Here is a 22252-nt window from a genome sequence, read left to right as displayed (position 1 = left end):
GCTACAGTTTTCTCCGCTTGTCATGAAATGAGAGGTGATTTGAACTTCATAGGTGAGTGGATGAAATGTACAATTGGTAAATCGACTGCCAAGCAAGATAGATGTATCCTCTGCTCACATCCTTTTTACACAAGCCCACCATATAATACAGAGACATGGCACATACAGTACCAGTAAAAAAAAAACGGGGTTTTTCTTTATTTGGACCATTGTGGAAAAATAGTGAAAACGTCAAAACTATGAAATAACACCCGTGGAATCATGTAGTAACCAAAAAAGTGAGGTTCTTCAAAGTAATCACCCTTTGCCTTGATGACAGCTTTGCACACCATTGGCATTCTCTCAACCAGCTTCATGAGGTAGTCACCTGGAATGCATTTCAATTAACAGGTGTGCCTTATATGTTAATTTGTTGAATTTCTTACCTCAATGCGTTTGAGCCAATCAGTTGTGCTGTGACAAGGTAGCGGTGGTATACAGAAAATAGCCCTATTTGGTAAAAGACCAAATCCATATTATGGTAACAGATCAAATAACGAAAGAGAAATGACAGTCCACCGTAAAATCAAGTCTCTCACCTCCTCCCTATACACTGTCTCGTTGTTGTCGGTGTTCAGGCCAACCACTGTTGTGTTGTCGGCAAACTTAATGATGGTGTTGGAGTCGTACTTGGCCATGGAGTCATGGGTGAACAGGGAGTACAGGAGGGGACTGCGTACGCACCCTTGAGGGGCAGATGTGTTACATACACTTACCACCTGGGGGCGGCCCGACAGGAAGTCCAGAATCCTGTTGCAGAGGGAGGTGCTTAGACCCAGGGTCCTTAGCTTAGTGATGAGCTTTGAGGGCACTATGGTGTTGAATAGCATTCTCAAATAGTGTTGCATTTGTCCAGGTGGGAAAGAGCAGTGTGGAGTGCAATAGATATTGCATCATCTGTGGACCTGTTGGGACGTTATGCAAATTCAAATGGGTCTAGGGTTTCTGGGATAATGGTGTTGTGACCCATGACCAGCCTTTCAAAGCACTTCATGGCTACAGACAGTTCACATCCTGATAATCCGTCTGGCCCTACGGCCTTGTGAATGTTGACCTGTTTAAAGGTCTTATTCACATGAGTTACGGAGAGCGTGATCACAGAGTCATCCGGAACAGCTGATGCTCCCATGCGTGCTTCAGTGTTGCTTGCTTCAAAGCGAGCATAGAAGTTATTTAGCTCATCTGGTAGGCTCATTACTTTAAGACATGAAGACAGTCAATACGGAACATTTCAAGAACTTTTAAAGTGTCTTCAAGTGCAGTCACAAAAACCATCAAGCGCTATGATAACTGGCTCTCATGAGGACCGCCACAGGAACGGAAAACCCAGAGTTACCTTTGCTGCAGAGGATAAGTTACCAGCCTCAGAAATTGCAGCCCAAATAAATGCTTCACAGAGTTCAAGTAACACACATCTCAACATCAACTGTTTAGAGGAGACTGCGTGAATCAGGCCTTCATGGTTGAATTGCTGCAAAGAAATACTACTAAAGGACACCAATAATAAGAAGAGACTTGCTTGGGCCAAGAAACACAAGCAATGGACATTAGACCGGTGGAAATCTGTCCTTTTTTGTCTGATGAGTCCAAATTTGAGATTCTTGGTTCCAACAGCTAAATCCTTTTGAGACGCATAGTAGGTGAATGGATTATATCTGCATGTGTTCCCACCGTGAAGCATGGAGGAGGTGGTGTGGGGGTACTTTGCTGGTGATTTATTTAGAATTCAAGGCACACTTAACCAGTTTGGCTACCACAGCATTCTGCAGCGATACGATATGGGACTATTATTTGTTTTTCAACAGGACAATGACCCAACACAACTCCAGGCTGTGTAAGGTCTATTTAACCAAGCAGGAGAGGAATGGAGTGCTGCATCAGATGACCTGGCCTCCACAATCACCTGACCTCAACCCAATTTGAGATGGTTTGGGGTGAGTTGGACAGCAGAGTGAAGGAAAAGCAGCCAGCAAGTGCTCAGCATTTGGAATCATGTAGTAACTCTTTTGGTTACTACATGATTCCATATGTGTTGTTTAATAGTTTTGATGTCTTCACTATTTTACAATGTAGCAAATAGTAAAAAAAAATTAAGAAAAAATGTTGAATGAGTAACTTTTGACTGGTACTGTAGATCATTGAATATATTTTGCAGGTTTTTTATGGCATTAGAAAATATGATGAACCTCCATTCTCTTGAATAGATATTCAGATTTGTCTATTGGCCATACATCCCTTTAGCCGATACCCAATAAACGTGTGTGCACGTATGCTTGTACGTTGATAATGAGGACTGTAATGACAGCAGGGGGCTATACGCAGAGAAACCTTGGCAATGCAATTTCCCATCCCTCAGTCTATTGTTCTCTCACAATTCATCAGTGGCATTACCGTGAGCTGCCCTTTCCCCATCAGTGACGTCGGTGGCCGCTATCTTCGCTACTGATAACAGAAATGAATGGAATTTCTTGTCCCAGAAAGACACTGAAAGCAGGGAAAAAGTGATGGCACAGCGGAGGAGAGTAGAAAAGGGAGTACTGTATGTTTCTCTCCCTCTACATCCCTCCCTCTCTAGCTCAAGCAGCGCCATGGCAACGCAAGAGATGAATGCCGATGCGGACCAAAGGAAAAACTGACAAGAAAATGGAGGTCCTTGGATGAGCAATTGAAGGAGAAGAAAAAGGCAGGGGGGGAGAGTGCTTAACCTATGAAAAGGACATATTTAGTAAGGCTTTCTATTACAGAAGGAAAGTGGGATAGACTTAGTACGGGTCCCATCCCACCCCTGAGATTTACAACCCAGTCAGTACATGTGCTGAATGAATGTCTGTATTCATTCAGCTTTTAGTGATATCCAAAGTGAACTCAGTAATTTGTTATTAGTAAAAACACTATCACCAAAGAAAATAGTGTTTATTAGTTTGCATTTCTTCACTATGCTGTAGTGACTGTTGTACATACTTTCCATTTCACACCAGGGTTATGTGAGCCAAAAACGAAACAATGCCAAAAGAAAACCCATGCACGTCAATGCTTGCACTATTGCAATAAGCCACTGTAAGCGTTGGCAATGTGGTTAGGACTTCTAGAATCGAGACTATAGACGTTAATGCTTTCTTGGATGAGACTCCTGAGAAATCTCCAGAGCATTCTGCTCCCCTTGTGGTGGAATGCTGGGCTCAATACTGCCAACCCATTTCCCTCCCCCCTCTCCCCGGTCCATCACTGGAGCGTTAAGTCAGCGTTATCCGAATGTGAGCTTCCCCTGCTGACAAATTTTTAGAATGTGAACCGAAGGATGAAAACGACATCGAACACATCTGGATCTGACCAAGCACTAACCCGTTGAAATTGTGAGGGCGGGTGGGAGACTGAAGAGAGGGAGTGAATTGAAGAGAGGAAAGCTTGAGGGGAAGAAGTGGTTAATAAAGCAGTATTTCAGAAATGAAGATTTGGACACAGCTATCTTTCTAGCTCACTCTCTCTCTCTCTCACTCACATACACACATACACACACCCCTTTCTCTCTCTCTCTCGCCGTCTCCCATCCCCTGCACCAGTCTGACATTCTCTGTGCACCAGGACAGACACTCGTCTCATCAGATGAACATGCTGCTCTCTCCTTCACCACAGGTTAATCCGCCCCAAGAGGGTGATTTGGTTCTCCCGTCACGTCCAGAGCCTGCTTTCTAATTTGGACGACTGCGCAGACTTAAGTGCCCGTTAAAGAGTGAGTGAAAGCGATAAGCAGCCTCTAAGCTCCTCTGGACTCCCTCAGACCCTCTCATCTGGGGGGTAAAAAGGTGAAGTCCATTCGTCCATCCTATTGCGACCTCGGTCAAGAATCCAACTCTTGCTTTCTCCATCACCCACCGACGCTGCCTCTGCAGCCTCCGTTGTGTTTGTGAGTGAGAGTGAGAGGGGGAGGGTAGGGCGGATGACACGAGCTAGAGTGAAGCCAGAGTGAAGCCCCCCCTCCCACCTTCTTCCTGTCCTGTCCTCTCCCCTCCAACCACCACCACCCCCTAAGCCTGCAACAGCGTTAGCAGCGTCGACACAGCACCTACACGCAGCAGTGGCAGCAAGCAACAGCATGCTCAACTCGGTGTGGTACGCCAAAAAGATGGGCCGCCGCATCATGGGCACCTTGCGGAGGACCAAGAGGCTACACCAGCGCCTGCTGGTAGGTCCAGCCTCCCTCCGAATGCTTTGCTGGGCTGCGTGAGTCATTTCATACGACGCATTAGGGAGGGAAAACAAAACCTGTGTGTGTGGTGTAAGCTACATGACCCTACTCTCATGGCATGTTCATTGTTTCCCAACTTAGGCCATTTAGTTTGAAAGAAGGTTGAGAACAGCAGCTTAATACCCTTCGATAATGTTTATTTCTGACGCTGTATACATTTAGATTGATGTTGTCCTAGGGGGCTCTGGGAACACTTGTGTATGTTAGGGTGTCGTGTAGTAAATCCGGTGCCTGTTTCTGTGTTGTGTTGCTGCTTTGGGCAGTGAGTTGAAATTTAAGTTTCATCTGACTCGGCATAGTAGATGCATTGTGTGTATGCTCACTGAGCTTTGATGTGGAAAAAAGGACTGAACAATACCTAGTTGAGAGCTAACACTGCGTCATGTGTAATTGGACACATCCTATAGGCGGGTCATTCTCATGAAACTGACATATGACTCAAATTCTGAATTAATTTTTTACTACATTTCCTCTTTGATCACTGAGATTAGGATCTGTACTTATCTATTTTAGAATTATTATAATTTTTTGATCATATCATGCATTTTACCACAATTTCCACAATTCTCATTACTGCAACAGTCCAAAAAATTAACAAATCAATTTAAAATATTTTAAACTTTGCTCCCCTAATGAAAATGACTTAGTTAAACGTAACACTGACATTTAATTTTAATTAAAAAAAAAATACAAATAAAATTAGGATCAAATTTAAATCAGACTTTTTCCCCCATTTGAGCTTTTTAGACATTTTGGTATTGAGAAGGCCAAGTGAGGTAAATGGGTGTTTGAAAATAAGAACCTAATTCTGAAGACATAGAAGCAAATAAATTAACCTAACTTGTGCTCTTTTAATGACTACTCTAGATGATGCGTCATGGGGGAATAAAACTTTACAGGAACTTAAAATAGTGTTACGTAATGAGACACTCTTTTATGTAATAAATATTTTTATCTAAACATCAACTTGTATACCTTTATGATTTATGGACAAACAACAGCGACATATATTGTTTTATTATGTTAGGTTTTTCGGAAGTAAAATAGTTTAATGACCTGAGAATTTAATCTGGACGCATTTCGGTAATGAGAATTTGGGGTGAAAATATAACATTCGGGCAAATGTGAAATGTATTTGAAATAAGACACTTTGCCTAAAACTAGACATCTTAGTCCTCAGAATTATTTTAGATTTTTGCTGATGCGTCATGAGAATCACCCAGGTGTAAAAACACTGTTTAAGAAAAACCTAGGACTGCTCTTAGTCATTAGATCAGTCATCACCAGCACTGAAACGCCCTGCCAGAAAAGCCTTGAGTCATGTCAACACGTTGTAGACAGACAAATATCCTATGTTAGAGAAGATTCGGTGGTAGCAGCGTCGAAGGCACAGAAATGTGATGACTCAGTGGCACCTTGTAGTTGCTGGAAGCATCCGAGCACCATAGAAACATGTCAACACAATGTTTTGTTATGCCTAAAGAATCCAAGATAAGGGCCCAGATTTCATTGGCAGCTTAACTCTTGACTCCTTGCAAGCACATTGTCTTTTTACCTCAGAGGGTCAAAATACCCAGTTTACCCATGAAGGATTGGGGTTGGAGGGTGGAACAGTAGAGGACAAACTGAATTCAGTTCTCATGGTTTTTTTTTATATACAGATTTTCATTCCAATGCCTTGGCATCTCCTATTGCACACTCATTCATACAATTGCGTCAAGGATGTTTAAATGAAGCATGATGACTAAGAGGCCACCCATAGATTGAAGTGAATTGGTGAAAACCTACAGTAACACACAGATAGTTGAGGGCTGATGTTGGGAACCCCTGCAGTAGCACATGCCTTTCCCAGCGTTGCCTAGCAACCTCCAGGCTCCTGACACGCAGCACTAACCCGCCCTCCCTATTTACTGCATCTAAAACAGGGACCCTGCTCGTCCTAGCCAATATCTCTCTCTCTCACACACACACACACACACACACACACACACACACAGCACATTTCAGAGGTCTGTCATCTGAAAGATTTTATTTTCTGCATAAGCCTCATCTCCATCACTGTTACTTAGTGTTTGGATGGACAAATGGAACCTGTTCAAATTCTGCATCTGATTACTGGTCGGGCACATATCTAATTAATGTCAGGCACCAGTGCAACGTCCAAATTCACCTTTCACTAATTACTCTTTAGAATGACCTTTTCGAAGAACTAGAATTTGGATCTGTGCGAGAAGCAATAGAGGCATTTAAAAGGTAACCAAAAAAAATGTAATGCTTTTATGGATTTTGTGTGCTCATCTGTAGATCATATAAAAGTGGTGGCTCGTCTTGTTCTCCCTTCTGTCAATATTAGTGGATCAGGTACACCATACAAACCAAATCGCATATGTATTGACTCGAACAGTGTATGAACCAATTATTTATATTTACACTAGATGAGTGACAAGGGGCGCTGTTTTGAAGGCACCACACATCCACCTTGGTACTCCCTCACCATTGTAAAACATTTTGGAAGCTATATAAATCTATTTATTAATATCTACATTTCCTCTGACAGACACCTTAATGCATACTTTTACATTGTATGAGCTAAACATAAAAATAAAAAGTGAAAAAATATATTTAAAAGAATACCTTGAAGTATACTTTTTACAAAGTTATAATTACAACAACAAAAACATCGATACAGTACCAGTCAAACATTTGGACACATTAGAATAATAGTGAAGACATCAAAACTATGAATTAAAATGGATGGACTCATGCAGAGGTGTAAAGTACTTTGTAAAAATACTTTGAACTACTACTCATGTAGTTTTTTTGGGCATCTGTACTTTACTATTTATAATTTTGACCAATTTTGCTTCACTACATTCCTTAAAAAATATTTTACTTTTTAATCCATACATTTTCCTTGACACCCAAAAGTACTTGTTACATTTTGAATGCTTAGCAGGACAGGCAAATTCACACACTTATCAAACAAACATCCCTGGGGCCATAAACAAACAAGGAACCGCTCACTCAGAGGCCGCGTTTCTGGAGGGAGGAGACTTTAACGCAGGGAGGCTTAAAACCATCCTACCACACTTTTATTAACTCATCTCCTGAGCCACCAGGAGCGCTAAAACTCTAGACCCCTTTTATTGTACTCCCTCGTCTGGCATATCGGTCCATGACTCAATTTTCCTGCTTCCTGTCTACATAACAAAAGCTCAATTAGTAAGTGCCAGTGATGCACTCAGTACAGAAGTGTTGGGATGAAGCAGACGTGAGGCTACAAGACTATTTTGCTAATACAGGCTGGGATATGCTCCAGGATTCATCCGATGATATTGAGGAGCTTACCACAATTCACGTGCTTCATCAATTAGTTAATAGACAATGTTGTCCCCACAGTGACTATAAGAAAAGCAATATCTTCGATATTGGGACAGGGACAGGATACGGACATGGATGGATTTCAGAAAGCCCGCTACGACCTCAGAGACATCAAACGTGCAAAAGGACAATATAGGATTAAGGTGGAATCTTATTACACCGGCTCCGATACTCGTCGTATGTGGCAGGGCTTGCAAACTATAACGGATTACAAAAGGATTCCCAGCCATGAGTTGCCCAGCGACGCAGAACTCCCAAATGAGCTAAATGTATTTTATGCTCGATTCGGGGAATATATAACACTGCCTTGCGCGAAAGCCTCTGTTTTACCAGATTATTATATGATCTCGCTCTTTGGCTGATGTGAGCATAACATTTAAACGGGTTAATATTCACTGAATACCAGAGTGCGTTCTCGAAGCATGCCCCCAACATGTTTCAAGCTGATCATTGTCCCTGTTCTCAAGAACTCCAAGTTAACCCACCTAAATGACCTGTAGCACTCACATCTGTAACTATGAACTGCTTCTAACGGCCGTTCATGACACACAACACCATCATCCCAGACACCGTGTACCCACTCCAATTCGCATTCCTCCAACTTCACACTGCCATCTCCCAGCTGGACAAGAGGGGAAATAACTAGGTGAGAATGTTGTTCATAGACTACAACTCAGCATTCAACACCATAGTACCCTCAAAGCTCATCACCAAACTAGGGACCCTGTGACTGAACCCCTCCCTCTGCAACTGGATCCTGGACTGACAGGCCGGCCCCAGGTGCTGAAGGTTGGCAACACACCGACCCTCAACACGGAGGCCCTTCGGAGGTGTGCGCTTAGTCACCTTCTGTACTCCCTGTTCACCCACGACTGCGTGGCCACGCACATCCAACACCATGATCAAGTTTGTTGACGACACAACGGTGGTAGGCCTGATCACCGACAGTGGTGAGACAGCCTACGGGGAGGGGGCCAGAGACTTAGCAGTGTAGTGCCAGCACAACAACATCTCCATCAACGTCAGTAAGACCAAGGAGCTGATCGTGGACTATAGGAGAAAGAGGCAGAGAGCACGTGTCCATTCACATCGTCAGGGTTGTTGTGGAGCGGGTCGAGAGCAAGTTCTTTGGCGTCCTCATGAAGAGGGCATGGCAGTGGGCCCTCGGATCCTCAAAGTTATACAGCTGCACCATTGAGAGCATCTTGACTGGCTGCCTCACGCTTGGTATGGCAAATGCACTGCCCTTGTCCACAAAGCACTACAGAAGGTGTCCCAAAAAATTGCCAAAGACTGGAGCAACAGGCTTCAAGACAGCTTCTACCCCAAATCCATAAGACTGCTAAATAGTCCATTAATGGTACCTAGCTATCTGCACTGACTTTCCTGCTCACTCCGTAGACTATACACTGAGTGTACAAAACATTAAGGACTAATATTGAGTTGCAACCCCCCCACCCTCTGAATGGCACACATACAAAATCAATGTCGCTAGACTTAAAAATCCTTCTTTAACCTGTCTCAGCCCCTTCTTCAACACCGATTTTAAGTGGATTTAAAAAGTGACATCAAAAAGGTATCATAGCCTTCACCTGGTCAGTCTATGGAAAGAGCAGGTGTTCTTAATGTTTTGTACACTCTGTATATACACACACTCACTCACACACACTACATTGACTCTCCCACACAAAATAGCCACACACATTCACATACACTACATACGTATATGCACGCACATTTGCTTCTGCTACTGTTTATTTTACTCATTATTTTCTATCCTGATGCTTAGTTACTTTACCCTGCCTTCATGTAAATCTCTACCTCAAATACGTCTTACCTTTTCATATTGATCTGGTATTGGTACAAGCATTTGTGACTGATCGGCTCGATTTGGCCAGTATTGACTCAGAGCTAGAAAATGGCATATCATATACTACAGTTGAGGAACAAGGGGAAAGTCATTCTTTGAATGTTGATAAACAATGTACTCACTTTTGAGAAAATGGCCCTTGAATGGTTTTGTACATACTGGAGAGCTCTTTGTGTACACGCATTCAGCATCGTTCACACCCTCTTAAGCTTTAGCCCCACCCATCTTTTTAAGGATTCACGTAAGGCTATCTACTAAACAACCAAATATTTCAAGACTAAAGCCTGGCTTATACTACGGGTATGTTCGTAAATTTAATCTGGAGTGCCAGAGTGTGCTCTGGACGTTTGTGAACTCAGAGCGTTGTCAGATTGTCCGTTCGTACATTCAGAGCGTTTTGATTTCGGATAGTTCAGAGCGCACACTGGACACGCTGGCCGAGGAGTATGGTTGATCCAAGCGTTCTGACCTATTAGCAATCAAGCACCCAAGCTAGCTTGCTAGCTACTTCGACACAAATGAGAGAAGAGCTCACTGATCATTTTACTGTTTTTATGTTATCAAGAGCGTTGGTGACGCAACTGTGCTGCTGGCAACAATTGAAGGACTATTTTTTTGGCCGATGTTTACTGACACTGGCTATATTCAACAGGTGTTGAGCATTCGTAAATTTGTCAGTTATTCTGCGCTCTGGCACACTCAATGCTCTGAAATTGTAGTAGATAGCCAGACCAAATTACCAGATACATCTATCGACAGTTGTTGCAGTGATGTCATAAACATTCTATTGAAATAGTTACTTGCATAGTGGAGTCTTTTGTTTAGGCATGTAGCTAGTTAGCTAAACAATGAACCATAATACCAACTCATAACGTTACTATCCTGCATGAATCTGCAGGTAGCTAACCAACCAGGTTCAATGTTAGCTAGCTAACATTAGGCTATAACTAGCAATGCAAATGGCTCTGAAATACGAATATTACATCACAGATCATACATGTAACGCTAGCTAGCTAGCCAGCTAACTTTAGCTAGATAACAGTACACTTTAACTTGAAATGAAAACGACTTTCTGACAATTAGAAATGTGTAATATCTGAAAATGTAGCGAGCTAGACTCTCTTACCCATATACACGGATGGACGCTTCTCCCTCTCTGTTGCGGATGCAATGGTTGCCCTTAGTTTGAAGATGTAATCAGAGGATGTGTTTTATACATAAGGGTTCTGTGAGTTTTTGACTCCGTCTGCATATTTGCAATCAAATGCCATGATTTTCTTAATCCCTTTAGCTATCATACTCTGATTCCACCAGGCATTCCACTGATTTCAAAACTCGGCCCTCTAGAAAGTGGAGCGCAACACTTATGCGGTTCTACTGCGTGATGTCTTTCAAAAAAGCTGCGTTAGAAAGGATTACCTACACATACTGACCAGCTCATATTATAGACTGAAGCGTGCACCTTGGCAGACCAAACCTAACTGATCGTGTCTAGACACTCATCTCAGCTAATCATGGCTAGCGGGAAGGTTGCTTACTTTTACCAACTAGGCTCATTTTTTTGTGAACAGGGTGGTGTACTTAATAAACTGGTCATTGAGTCATTCTTCAACATCATTAGGTATATTTCACTAATTGAAATTGCTGCAAGTGCAAATCTTAGGCTGTGGCTTTAACAGCAGTAGCTAAATAGTTTGGGAGAAGATGAGGTTTAAAACACCAAAGGGCCTATCAGAATTGAATGATAAGTATAATTGAGTACTTTTTTGGTGGTTTCTGGACAATGGTCAGCTGTGTTCAACTAACAGTGTGCCGAAGGGTTTTCTCAGCAGTATTGGGTTAGGTGGATGTCATGTCTTAAATATCATTCATTATTCAAACGCTGCATAAATGTGTTCCAATGTGTTGCCTGTAGATGGTGCTGAAGATGCACTGCTTTGACATCAGAGTTGAAGGGGCACTAACCTTAATCCTCCCCAGCAGATCCCCAGCATAATTTGGCATTATACTTTTCATTATATGAACCTTCATGTTTTAGATTTGACAAGCCATGGCTGTCTTCATGTCACAGAAAGGCTGAAGTGTCTGTTGATTTGAGTTCTTCATGGATATCGAAGCACAGTAGGCAAATTGACACTGTCACACTGAGTCTTTTATTTGCGATTAACATACAATTATTTTTCCAGCTACAGGGCTATGTGTTTAGAATAACATAAAATGTGTCCCATCAATGTAGTCATGTATGTAGGATAATCACTTTAATTATGTATACAGTTAGCAAAGCGTTACAAACCGCAGTGTATTGATACATGCATTCCCATCAGAATGCGCATGCAGAGGCATATGTGTGTGTGTGTGTGTGTGTGTATGTGTGTGTATGTGTTTATATGTGTGAGTGTGTGTGTACATATTTAGGGGCAGAACGACAGATTTGTACCTTGTCAGCTCGGGGGTTTGAACTTGCAACCTTCCGGTTACTAGTACAACTCTCTAACCACTAGGCTACCCTGCCGCCCCGACATCAGGGATACAATTGTAGACCTGCACAAGGCTGGGATGGGTTACAGGACAATAGGCAAGCAGCTTGGTGAGAAGGCAACAACTTCAGTCAGGCCTGGACATGCCCTGGCTTGAGCAGGGGGACCTTGCGTGCGCTGCAGGATTTTAATCCATGACGGCGTAGTGTGTTACTAATGGTTTCCTTTGAGACTGGTCCCAGCACTCTTCAGGTCATTGACCAGGTCCTGCCGTATAGTTCTGGGCTGATCCCTAACCTTTCTCATGATCATTGATATCCCACGAAGTGAGATCTTGCATGGAGCCCCAGACTGAGGGTGATTGACCGTCATCTTGAAATTCTTCCATTTTCTGATAATTGCGCGATATATTGCCGTTTGTGTGCAGCAAAGGACAGCACCAGCTCTGAATGCTAAAGAGGGTGGGTCTGAAAGCTCTCTCCCCGACCAAGCTCAGTTAGTCCTGCGGCTTGCTTGCTCCATGTAAATCCACTTATGAAATCAGGCCTCAGTCCAACGGCAGAGCTGTAGTTGTCATGTCAACGCTATGTGAGTTAATCTTAGCCCTTCCCTTTTTTCAGTATAAACAATTACATCCATTCATAATTTACAGAATGTAAAGGCTGCATATGTCCGCATACACACATACAGCGCATTCAGAATACCCTTTAATTTACCTCACATTTTGTTGTTACAGCCTGATTTCAAAATGGATTAAAAGAAGAAAAAAACACCCATCTACACACACTAACCCATAATGACAAAGTGAAAACATATTTTTTGAACGTTTTGCACAGAATACAGAAATAACTAATTGACAGAAGTATTCATACCCCTGAGTCAATACTTTGTAGAAGCACCTTTTGCAGCGTTTACAGCTGTGAGTTTCTGGGTAAGTCTCTAAGAGCTTTGCACAACTGGATTGTGCGACATTTGCCCATTATATTATTTTTTAAATTCCTCAATCTCTGTCAAATTGGTTGTTGATCATTGCCAGACAACCATTTTCAGCTCTTGCCATAGATTTTCAAGCAGATTCAAGTCAAAACTAACCCAGGCACATTCACTCTTCTTTGTAAGCAACTCCAGTGTAGATTTGACCTTGTGTTTTAGGTTATTGTCCTGCTGAAAGGTGAATTCACCTCCCAGTGTCAGGTGAAAAGCCGAACCAGGTTTTCTAGGGTTTTGCCTGTGTTTAGCTCCATACAGTAAAAACAATGTATCCTGAAAAACTCCTCCAGTTCTTAACGATTACAAGCATACACATAACATGTTGCAGCCACCACCATGCCAACACTATGCTTGTCAGTATTACTTTAGTGCCTTGTTACAAACAGGTTGTATGTTTTAGAATATTATTTTTCAGTACATGCATCTTTATTTTCTCTCAATTTGGTTAGTATTGTGGAGTAACCACAATGTTGATCCATCCTCAGTTTTCCCCTATCACAGCCATTAAACTCAAACTGGTTTAAATCACCATTGGCCTTATGGGGAAATCCTTGAGTTAGGAACAATGCCTGTATCTTTGTAGTGACTGGGTGTATTGATAAACCATCCATAATATTAATTAATAACTTCAACATGCTCAGGGATATTTACTGCTCAACTGAGGGACCTTACAATTATCTGTATGTGTGTGGTACAGAGATTGAGGAAGTCATAGAAAAATCATTTTAAACACTATTGCACACACAGTGAGTCCATGTGACTTGTTAGGCACATTTGTACTCCTGAACCTATTTTGGCTTGCCATAACAAAGTTGTTGAATACTTATTGACTCAAGACATTTCAGCTTTTCATTTTTAATTAATTTGTAAACATTTTGAAAAAAATAATTCCACTTTGACAGAATGGGGTATTGTGTGTCGGCCAGTGACAAAACAATTGCAATTTAATCTATTTTAAATTCAGGCTTTAACGCAACTAAATGTGGATTAAAAATCAAGGGGTGTGAATACTTTCTGAAGGCACTGTATTCCAGATACTTTGGGAAACATGGAGTTAAAACAGTAGAGTTTGAGAGTTGAGTTATACATGTAATACTTACAGAAAGCTGAGACCCTCATCTCTCCAACAGCCACAACAGTAGTTGCTTTCAAAACTTTTTTTAAAAACATTGTACAATCAGAACAAATTAATCTCCCTATTCTTCTCTCCCTTTACTCTGAGTGCAACGGAGAAGGGCAGACACAGTGATAAGCTTGAGTTTTCAGCTCCCATACAATCACTAAAAATGTAACTTGCCAAGTCAAAGGGTCACACTCAGGATCTCTATACATGGTTTTTCAAACAATCCCTGCACTGTTAAAATCAAAGGGTATGTTTTGATTCTCATCACTGGCAGGAATCCCATAAGCAGCGGATGCTTCTTCATTCCAAAACGAAAAGGATTAGCAACCTACACAAATATAACTTGGAGAAGGAATTACAACAAATTAGAAGAACACAAACTAAAAATATTGAAATTGAATTTGCCTTTAACCAATTGAGGATTACACTTATCAAAACAGCTGTGTTTTGAGATACAGAAGATGGATTATGTTGGTCTCAATGGATTGTGATCATGCTTCATCTTCTCTATTTACCCAGCCAAACGATTACAACAAACACTTATCTACAGTTTAAAAAAAGAGCCCTCCCTAAAAATTGGATGTTGTATTACAAGACCATAAGACTAGATCCCAAAACCCGAGCTTGAGCAGTTTCAAGAACATCTTATTTATGTACACAACCGTTCAAAAGTTTGAGGTGACTTAGAAATATCCTTGTTTTTGAAAGAAAAACAATTTTTTTGGTCCATTAAAATAACATCAAATTGATCAGAAATACAGTGTAGACATTAATGTTGTAAATTACTATTGTCGCTGGAAACGGGGCTGACGAGTTTCAGAAGAAAGATATTTGTTTTTGGCCATTTTGTGCCTGTAATCGAACCCACAAATGCTGATGCTCCAGATACTAGTCTGAAGGCCAGTTTTATTGCTTCTTTAATCAGAAAAACAGTTTTCAGCAGTGCTTACATAATTGCAAAAGGGTTTCCTAATAAGAAGAAATCAGCCGTTTCCAGCTACAATAGTCATTTACAACATTGACAATGTCTACACTGTATTTCTGATCAATTTGATGTTATTTTGATGGACAGAAAATGTGCTTTCTTTCAAAAACAAGGACATTTCTAAGTGACCAAAAACTTTTAAATGGTCGTGTGTCACATTTCACTAAAGTTACCAGCCACAGCAGGTGCTTTTATGAAATGTAAATTAATGCTATGGATTCCTTCCCTTCCCCCCCTGCTTACAACAGGGACACCTCGTTGCATTCCCGGGCTGCTGACGATGACATGTATGGCTGTGTATCCGAATCCGGGGGCGACATTGATTATTCATGCCAGGAGAGGGCCCCCCCCTGCGCTGACATGTGCCACGCTCACTGGAGCCTATTAATTGGCATGAGAATGTGAGGAGATGAGAGGCTGTGAGTAATAGGAAGAGAGCAAGATACTGTAGAGGGAGGGGTGAATGTGCAAGTTAAGAGAACTATTGAGGGGGAGGGAGTATTGAAACAAGGCAGTGATGGAGATGGTTGAGGGGGCTGAACCCCGAGAAATAGGATTGGGTTTTGTCTGTTGCCAGCACGAAGCTTAACAGGAACAATTCCACTCTTCCCGAGCAGGAACGAAAGATCCGTCATCCTCGAAACACTTCATCTCATTCTCCAACCGGGAAAATTCAGTTCCACATCCTCTGCTCGGTTTCAGAAAATGACTACATACTTCACGATGCACGAATACGGCTCCAAGGCCCCAAATGGTAGTGGCGAGAGGGGTCCAGGCAAGTTATCTTGTCAGCCACGGGTCAACCTGAACCTCCAGGAGTCCCTCGCTCACCTGCACCCCCTTCAAAGGCAGCACGCCATCGAGCTGCACCAGCAACAGCAGCAGCAAGAGCACATGCAGCAGCAACAATTGCAGCATCATCAAATGCAGCAACAACAAATACACCAGCAGAAACAACAAATGCAGCAACAGCAACTACAGCAACAACAGCTACAGCATCAGCCTTACCGGCCACCTCAACATCCGCCAGCTCACTCGTCCCTGGCCACCTTTACCTCCTGCACGCTCCCAGCATCATGCAAAGCCAGGAGCCGCTTCATCAACCTTCGAGACAGCGTCAAGAAGAGCCCCACCAAGAGCACGGCCAAAGTCATCGGAGGTATCGGTGGCACCCTCAGGCCCGACATGGGTCTCGGGTCCCGGGTCCCATGGGTTCCGTTCTCCTTTGAGAAGGTACGTCTTACCTCCTTTCCCAGCACTGGTGGCTTTCTCCATTTTTATTTGATAAATGTGTCAAGGATATCTTGCACGATACAGTGTACTTTGAGAAGCTATGTCTCCCTCAGCAGTGCTACTGAACAGTAAGTTTCCCAATTTGTAGTCAGGTGTTCCCAGCTTTGCTAAGCATTTTGCAATTTTTTGGAAGAGCTGCATATCCTTGTTTCATAAAGGCAAATATTAATATTTGAGGCTGCAAAAGGGAGAAAGACTTAATGTCTGCATGGGGAATCTATAAGCAGTATAGTTAACCAGTGCCCTAGGAATTGGGGCTACTGTACAAAGACATTATGTTAGGTTTGTTTGGGTCTGATCAGTGTGGAGAAGTGGTTGTCTGTCCGTACTTCTCGTCTGAGGATTGTCTTCTACCATGGCAAGGTCTAAATAGTGTTTTTGGCTCAATGATTCAGAATAATCAGTCAATAAATATGATAAAATCTAGAACTATAGTTGACAAACTGTGAAATAACAATCTTATGCAATTGAAATCTAATCTCTGCTCTTTTGTACGTAGTATTATGGAGAGTTTTATTCATTTTGAGCAATTAAGCCCTATTGTTAAAGGATTTTGAAGCAGGAGTTCTGAAAGTAGGGCTTGCGGATCAATGTTGTCAATGTGGGCTAATTTTAGCACTTTCGCTCCAGCGCTGTTTTCCAATAGGGTCTTGCTGCGACAACGGCAGCAGCACAACAACAATTAAGCCTCTATATCCAAATACTGCAGCACTTACCTCATACAGCCAACAGCAGGCTTCATGAGATAGATCTCTTACATAATTGAGGTGACAGGACTGAGTCCTTACTACTTCAGTTGCTGGCTCGCAATTTGATCTTTCACATGTATAGATGTCAATGGAAGATTTGTGGAAACATTTGAGTTGTCTCAAGTTAGTAAAGAAACATATGTGAATGGCTTGCAATTGATTGTGTGTGAATGAATCCTGCTTGTAATAAGGTATGGTCTATTAACGAATTTACCACCCGGTAAAGGGCTGAAATTATTTTTTTATTTAAAACAATTGTTGCTAAAAGGGCATAATCATAATTTAAAACATTTCAAAGTATTATTCCAACTTAATATTATGGAAATGTATTTAACTTGTTATGGCTGGGGGCAGTATTGAGTAGCTTAGATCAATAAAGTGCCCAGAGTAAACTGCCTGCTACTCATGCCCAGTTGCTAAGATATGCATATTATTAGTAGATTTGGATATAAAAGTCTGAAGTTTCTAAAACTGTTTGAATGATGTCTGTGAGTATAACAGAACTCATATGGCAAAACCCTGAGAAACAACCCAACCAGGAAGTGGGAAATCTGAGGTTTGTAGTTTTTCAACTCTTTGCCTGTCGTATATACAGTGTCTATGGGGTCAAATCTCACTTCCTGAGGCTTCCACTAGATGTCAACAGTCTTTAGAACCTTGTTTGATGCTTCTACTGTGAAGGAGGGAGGAATGAGAGGGGATTGAGTCAGTGGTCTGGCAGAGAGGCATGAGCTGGCCACACGCGTTCACGTGAGTTAGCTTGAGTTCCATTGCAGTTCTGAAGACAAAGGAATTCTCCGGTTGGAACATTATTGAAGATTTATGATAAACATCCTAAAGATTGATTCTATACACCGTTTGACATGTTTCTACGAACTGTAATATAACTTTTTTGACTTTTCGTCTGAACTAAGCGATCGCGCATTGAGCATTTGGATTACTGGGCTAAACGCGTGAACAAAAAGGAGGTATTTGGACATAAATTATGTACTTCCTCGAACAAATCAAACATTTATTGTGGAACTGGGATTCCTGGGAGTGCATTCTGATGAAGATCATCAAAGGTAAGTGCATATTTATGTTATTTCTGACTTCTGTTGACTCCACAACATGGCGGATATCTGTATGGCTTGATTTGTTGTCTGAGCGCTGTACTCAGATTATTGCATGGTTTGCTTTTTCGGTAAAGCTTTTTCGAAATCTGACACAGCGGTTCCATTAAGGAGAAGTGTATCTATAATTCCATGCATAATAGTTGTATCTTTTATCAATGTTTATTATGAGTATATCTGTAAATTGATGTGGCTCTCTGCATAATCAATGGATGTTTTGGAACTACTTAACGTAACGCGCCAATGTAAACTCAGATTTTTGTATATGAACTTTATCGAACAAAACATACATGTATTGTGTAACATGAAATCCTATGAGTGTCACCTGATGAAGATCATCGAAGGTTAGTGGTTCATTTTCTCTATTTCTGCTTTTTGTGACTCCTCTCTTTGGCTGGAAAAATGGCTGTTTTTCTGTGACGAGGTGCAGACCTAACATAATCCTTTGTGCTTTCGTCGTAAAGCCTTTTTGAAATCGGACACTGTGGTGGGATTAACAACAAGTTTCTTTAAAATGGTGTGAAATGCTTCTATGTTTGAGGAATTTTAATTATGAGATTTCTGTTTTGAATTTGGCGCCCTGCACTTTCACTGGCTGTTGTTATATCGATCCCTTTAGCTGGATTCCATTTAATTTAAAACACATGAAAATCACCTTTTTGACTGTACTCGGTCCTTAATCCAGCCGCAGTGTCAGATTTCAAAAAGGCTTTACGGCGAAAGCAGACCATGCGATTTTCTGAGGACAGCGCCCATCATGACAACACATGAAAGTCAGAATTCAACCAGGCAGGTGCTACACAAAAGTCCGAAATAACAATATAATTCATGTCATACCTTTGAAGATCTTCTGTTGGCACGCCAAAATGTCCCATAAATATCACAAATGGTCATTTTGTTAGATAAATTGCTTTTTTATATCCCCAAAATGTCCATTTATTTGGCGAGTTTGATTCAGAAAAACACCGTTTTCAACTCGCCCAACATGCCTGCAAAGTATCTAAGTTACCTGTAAACTTGGTCCAAACATTTCAAACAACGTTCCTAATCCAAATTTATGTAGCCTAAAACGTAAATAATCGATAAAATTTAAGACTGGAAATACTGTGCTCAATACCGGACGAAAACAAAAGTGAAGCACGTTCCAGGTCGCGCACACCAAAACAGAGTGCACCTGGAGTGACACATGGAAATAACAGGGCTACTTCTTCATTTCTCAAAGGATAAACATCAACCAATTTCTAAAGACTGTTGACATCTAGTGGAAGCCATAAGGAACTGCAAGCATATATTCTATTAAAAAGGGATTGCCATAGAAAACTAATGGAAAAAAGATTAAGCTAAAAAAAAAAAATGTCCCTGGATGGATTGTGCTCGGGGTTTCTCCTGACAAATCAGTTCTGTTATACTCACAGACATTATTCAAACAGTTTTAGAAACTTCAGTGTTTTCTATCCAAATCTACTAATAACTGCATATCCTAGCTTCTGGGCCTGAGTAGCAGGCAGTTTACTTTGGGCACGCTTTTCATCCAGATGTGAAAATACTGCCCCCTAGGAGGACACTGTTTGGCCTTTCGCTGACATGGATAATAGGGCATCTGTGTGTATTGATTACTGCATTGTTGGCTTTGGAGCTCGTAAGAAAGACATTTCACTGTACTTATGCATGTGACATTAAAACTTAAACTGAAACTTTGATGCGTTCACTGCAGGGGAACCACTACATAACGTGACAGGATTTCTCTTCTGAGACCGATGCATTGAGACACACATTGTATGCTAGTTCAACTCCACAATACTTTTAATCATATGCTCTGTGCCCCGCTTGGGATGAATGCTACAGCTTCTGTAAGAATCACAATCAAATCAGGCAACTTCACATTCAAATTTGTCATTTATATTTCAGCATGCACTGTACTATGCCTGTGGAGTTCTTTAACCCCTAAAAGCACCCCTCACAAAGTGAGATAGGTTTTAAGGGTTAATATTGCATCTAGCTACATTTGGAGATTGACATTTCTATATTTTTCAATAAGCACGAAATGGGCATCTGTTGAGGCCAACCCCCCACTGTGCCTCATTGTCCCATTGGGATTTGGAGATTGTGTACATACACACACACCTCTGTCCTTTCACCCTCCCTCCCACATCCACATTCCCTTGGGCTGCATCCCAAATGACACCCAATTCCCTTTTTAGTTCACTTCTTTTAAACCGAACCCTGATTAAAAGTATTGCACTCTGTAGGGAATATGGTGCCATTAGGGAAGCAGCCTATGGTATTCATCTGTGTTGCACTGTTTTTCTGACTTCTGACCCATCCCCTGCTATTGTTTAGCAGACAGATGCCGCCCCGCCTTCCTCTCCCATAATCCCCGTGATCCCAATCTCACCCATCCCAGCTGAGACCGCTCCTGTCATCCTTCCTCCGACGTCAGAGGTTTTTTTTCTCACTTTTTTTTTCTTCCACAAGCATCCGTCATTTATTTTTCTGTAGTTGGTCATTTTGTGTTGTATGTTTTTTTAAAATCCCTGCCATTCCATTGTTTGCTCTGATGGAGTTAGGAGATTACAGTGAAAACAAGTGAGTGAGGGAGAAAGACTCATACAGAGCGAGCGAGAGATGGATTGTTCCACACTTTCCCCTTTTGACTCTAAACAACTGTTCGTGCCAGCCGGGGGGGTGCCTGGAGGACTTAATTTGATTTATTTGGCCTTTATGCTTCAGCATTGCATATTCCGCAATGTAAAATGCAATGTACGTATGCTCCTCTGCCCTAGTAATCTCTGATGAAAGCCAGTCGCTATCCTTTTTTACTCATTTTTTTTCTGTAGCAACATGAGGAGAGTAAGTGACTGATGCCTCCTCTTTCTATATGGTGGATATGGACGTTAAATTTTATTTTATTGTACATTTGTACGTGAATTTACATTGTATCCCCAAGTGTAATTGAAATGGCAGATTTTTGGGTATGCTTTGGGAAATGTCTCGACATGCAATCCTGAGGTCCTAAGGTCTTTTTCCCCCCTCTTTTTAGGCGAACCCTCCCCCTGTCGTGGTTAATACAGACAGTTTGGACACGCCTCCATATGTAAGTTTAACCCTTTTTAATGAAATACATAATTATATTATTTTGTGATGTCAGTCTTCATCACCATGTCTGGGTTGTCTGTTGGATACTTCTAATAATGGTGGTGATGTAGTTAACTATCATTCAAAATCCCCAAAAAGGTCTGTTTTGATACTCTTCCCTGAGGTTACAGTGAGCAAAACAATAAGGATTTTGATTAAATAAGGTGTTGAAATTTGACAAGGCATAATCGCATGCTTTTAAGAGTTAATTAGGTTTTTGTGTTACTGTATCATGCAATAATGCTAATATAATTTTGTTGTAATCTAAAATTGAATGCTGTTTGAAATTATGGTTTGTGTGTGTGTGTCAATGTGTACACACGTACAAGTATATACACTGAGTATACCGAACACCTTCCTAATATTGAGTTGCACATATACACAATCCATGTCTCAGTTGTCTCAAGGCTAAAAAATCCTTCTTTAACCTGTCTCCTCCCCTTAATATCTACTGATTGAAGTGGATTTAACAAGTGACATCAATAAGGGATCATAGCTTTTACCTGGATTCTCCTGGTCAGTCAATGTCATGGAAATAGCCTACACACACATACTCCTGTGTGTATGCGCGTGTTTGTCGGTACTGTACGTGTATGTGGACGGCAATCAAATCTGCTCACAACTTAATTGCACTATGACAGCACCGTGGCACACATCCCCCTCCTGACCACAACTCACCAGTTAATTTTGATTGTTCATCTCCCGAGTCTGAGCAGAGGTCAGAGGTTAAGGCTCTCCATTAATCGTATTTCATCACTTTCCAAACATGCAGTGTTCATTTCGGGGAGAAACAAAAGCATCAAACTGTGAAAGTGATTTTTATTTTTTTTTTTTAAGTACAGTAGCCAACCT

The 22252-nt window shown here is 41.5% G+C and overlaps 1 protein-coding gene across 24 annotated transcripts in view; it reads left to right on the top strand.

Moving 5' to 3' along the window:
- The window catches only part of LOC135516325 (discs large homolog 1-like protein), a 200974-nt gene that overhangs the window by 63466 nt on the left and 115256 nt on the right, over window positions 1–22252 (top strand). For 16 of the 24 annotated variants that reach the window (XM_064940526.1, XM_064940676.1, XM_064940744.1 and 13 more), the window contains one exon: window positions 21306–21359. The exons of 5 other annotated variants lie outside the window; for them this stretch is intronic. In XM_064940526.1, coding sequence (XP_064796598.1) covers window positions 21306–21359 — 54 coding nt within the window. Of the gene's footprint in view, window positions 1–20605; window positions 20708–21305; window positions 21360–22252 lie in introns of all 24 variants that reach the window. 3 more of the 24 variants (XM_064940737.1, XM_064940726.1, XM_064940719.1) reach the window with 1 other exon arrangement.

This window comes from Oncorhynchus masou, chromosome 3 (genome assembly GCF_036934945.1).
Source record: "Oncorhynchus masou masou isolate Uvic2021 chromosome 3, UVic_Omas_1.1, whole genome shotgun sequence".
NCBI classification, from domain to species: domain Eukaryota; kingdom Metazoa; phylum Chordata; class Actinopteri; order Salmoniformes; family Salmonidae; genus Oncorhynchus; species Oncorhynchus masou.
This window is presented reverse-complemented; position numbering and strand designations above follow the sequence as displayed.